We start from the raw sequence: 3,140 nt of genomic DNA, 5'->3' as shown, positions 1-3,140 counted from the left end.
GGGGGGGGGGGGGGGGGGGGTATTTACTGTCTTTATTTTTCATAAAAGTTTAAAACTATATAGTTGCACCGGAAAAATAAGTTTCAAATTGATATTTTTAATTTTGGGCACTGATACGGGGATCCTTAATGCTATATCGAGGCCGCTCAACCACTGGGTCGCAGGTTCGAGGCATAGGAGATGGTTGCCGGTTACAGGTCGACGATTTCGTCCGTATGCTTAACAGTATGAAGTCCCGTACAGAGGACGCAGCTTGCTTCAAAACAGTTAACACAACAGACTAACTAGCAGATGTTAGGATAAATCTGTCGGCTAGCAGCACCAATTTTCTCATTAGAATTTTGTCTAAGCTTCAGGTCAGTGTTATTAATTTCGTAACGTTCTCACAGTATTATGGAGATCCTCGAATTATCATTACGTTCTTTCTATTTTTAGAAAATCGTCACGATGGCCACATCGGAAAACATGTTGACGTCGCTTCTAGCAGTGATGTTGATGGCTTCTGTTGACGGACTTCTTGTAAACGAAGCTGACGTCTTGGACAGAAATGACTTTCGGGGCTACGAGGATGACCTACTAGGACCCGTGGGTTATGGTGGTCATTCTGAGGTGGAACCTCATTACAACATGGCTCAGGGAGACTTGAAAACACCACAGAGGTTTCCGTCGCCGCTAATGAATACGTTGCTATGGAGAATGTCTGTGGAATCCGATGATAATACCTGTCCTGAAGAACAACCAATTTTGGTTTCTGTCAATGGACTAAACGGAAAGTTCTTAGTATGTGCATCACTTCAGGAAGCTTCACACATGCGAAGTCGACGTGGCGTGGAAAGGTCACGAATTTCATCTAAAACGAGTCTTAGTGAATTGAAGTCAAATTCAGCCAATCAGAAACGTTCTCGTCTTTCCATAAATGGTGCGTTAACCTCATTGGCTGGAATGCTCCAATCAAATGCGAGGAGACACGGGGGAAACAACATGGGAGGAGTTGGCAGGGACCTTCTTTTGAAGAAGATTTTATCTATAGGCTGAACGCCAGTCGGAAGACGAACTTCGACGTTTTTGAAAGGATCAAAATGTGATGATGGGATTTTTGTCTTGGTTATTAATCTTGGTTATTGACATTAAGATACACTTCAGTTCCTCTTCTATGAGATGTGCGTTTGCTCACGGAAATAGCGTTTAACGCCTAAAAATTGTTTCAACGAACATTTTGTTTCGAGGGCTAATATAATTTGTTTGTTTGTTTGTGAAGGTGGTCGCCATTGGTTCTATGAACTATTGCCTTCACTTTGATAAAATATTACCCAGATACAAATTAATGTTCCCTTAAACCATAATGATATGAATCTTAACACAGCAAAGTTTACAAAACGTTGGTGTCGACATGCTACACATTATACTTAAAATGGTTGAAATAAGGTAAAATAACTTAATTAAAGATCATTGTCTCGCTGCACTCTGCTTTTTCTTGTATATACAGTAAATCTCTTATTTTCGTTTTGGATATTCCGTCTTTGCGTATTGCAGAGTTATCTTCTCTTATGAACAGGTATTAATTGTTACGTCATTTGTTTGTGAGAGTAACGTCATCAGTTTTTGAGAAAACGGCGTAATTTTCTCACACAAACCAATTACGTAACAATCAATACCTGCTCACAAGAGAAGATAACTCTGCAATACGCAAAGACGGAATAACCGTAGCACAGTTCTGCCACGTTGGTCCAGGGCATTTCCGTTGACCAGATAGATAGTCGGTTAGAATGACTGTTAGATAATCCGAGGTTTTGGGTTCAAATCCCGGTCTGGCACGCTGATTTATTACTATTAGATCACTGTTGTTGATTATATTTATTAATTTTACCTTTTCATGAAAGTAATAAAAGTAAGGCATGATTTTCTTTTACAGAAATTATTTATTAGAGGTGTAACCATGCCGGAAAAACAGTTCAAGTGCGTAGTTACAGTTTTCAGCAGAGGTACGAGGATCCTTAATTTAAACGAAGATCGTGGTCAGAGATACATATGAAAGTTCTCGATTGGAATTTTAAAAACTGTAAATCCGTTAGGTTACAGAACAAAAATACAGTATACATTTCAAACGACTCGCTTGATATTGATATACCAGTGCTAGTCGCTGAATAAGCGAATACATTGTTTTCGATTTCATGGTTTCTTTACTTACAAAAATGTATTTGTTAGGATTTTTTGTATTTGCTTTTTTTCAAAACAAAACAGAACTTTCATTATGAAATGAAAGTAACAAAAACCAAGAATTTCCCAGATTTTCTTTTACACTTTTGGAAAGCTGTCAGATTGAGGTAACGCTTTGAGTCGAGCATCTATGATCTATGATCGATCATACTTTTTATTTAATTGAAAACGTCATACGTTAACATCACTTTGTTAACTATACTTGCGAGAGTGCAATCGGATATGTTCACAAATAGTTGAAATAGAATCGTCAAATATCCACGCAAAGAAACACCATGGCCCTGGATCCCTGGGACAGTTTACAGTTAATCGAGTTTAATTGTAAAGCGCCTGAAAACGCTGCGTGATGTCTCCATGCATCGTTCGATTCTGACTTTATCTATTACGATTCACTAGTTAATCATCATAATCGACATTAAGTTCATTTAGATTATTAACGCCATGCTACTTGCTCCCTCGATCACCTAACTTTTGGATTGTCTGCCGTAATTTCTTGCGTTTTGCTTTTTGCAGGAACACTGTTTGTTCACATTTTAAAAGTGCTGGCTATATATTATCTTTCAAATGCAAATTATATATCTTAATTCTAAGCAAAAACATTGCGGTAGCAAAGTGGTTAAGGGCGTCTGCCATTCTGCTACCACTAGCCCTCCTCCACTAGGTCGCGGGTTCGATTCAAACGTATACGTAGGGCAGTCGACATGTACTGGCCGTAGGTCGGTTGGTTTTTTCCGGGAACTCCAGCTTTCCTCCACCACCAACACCTGTCACGTCCTTAAATGACCATATCTGTTAATAGAGCGTAAAACACAAACAAAGGGTATGTATTGTCTGTTTACATTTGAAAATGCTCCCTACGGGCTATGGATAGCGCGGGCTACGTATCAGTTTTCAAATGCAAATTATATATCTTAATTCTAAAT

The 3,140-nt window shown here is 38.8% G+C and overlaps 1 protein-coding gene across 1 annotated transcript in view; it reads left to right on the top strand.

Moving 5' to 3' along the window:
* LOC110443547 overlaps window positions 1-1,531 on the top strand; it is a 53,351-nt gene extending 51,820 nt beyond the window's left edge. The window contains exon 2 of the mRNA XM_021487820.1: window positions 436-1,531. Within this exon, the coding sequence (XP_021343495.1) occupies window positions 448-1,035 (588 nt within the window). The 5' untranslated portion in view covers window positions 436-447 and the 3' untranslated portion in view covers window positions 1,036-1,531. The remainder of the gene's footprint in view (window positions 1-435) is intronic.
* The last annotated feature ends 1,609 nt before the right edge of the window (window positions 1,532-3,140 follow it).

This window comes from Mizuhopecten yessoensis, unplaced genomic scaffold (genome assembly GCF_002113885.1).
Source record: "Mizuhopecten yessoensis strain PY_sf001 unplaced genomic scaffold, ASM211388v2 scaffold716351, whole genome shotgun sequence".
In the NCBI taxonomy this organism is placed as follows: domain Eukaryota; kingdom Metazoa; phylum Mollusca; class Bivalvia; order Pectinida; family Pectinidae; genus Mizuhopecten; species Mizuhopecten yessoensis.
This window is presented reverse-complemented; position numbering and strand designations above follow the sequence as displayed.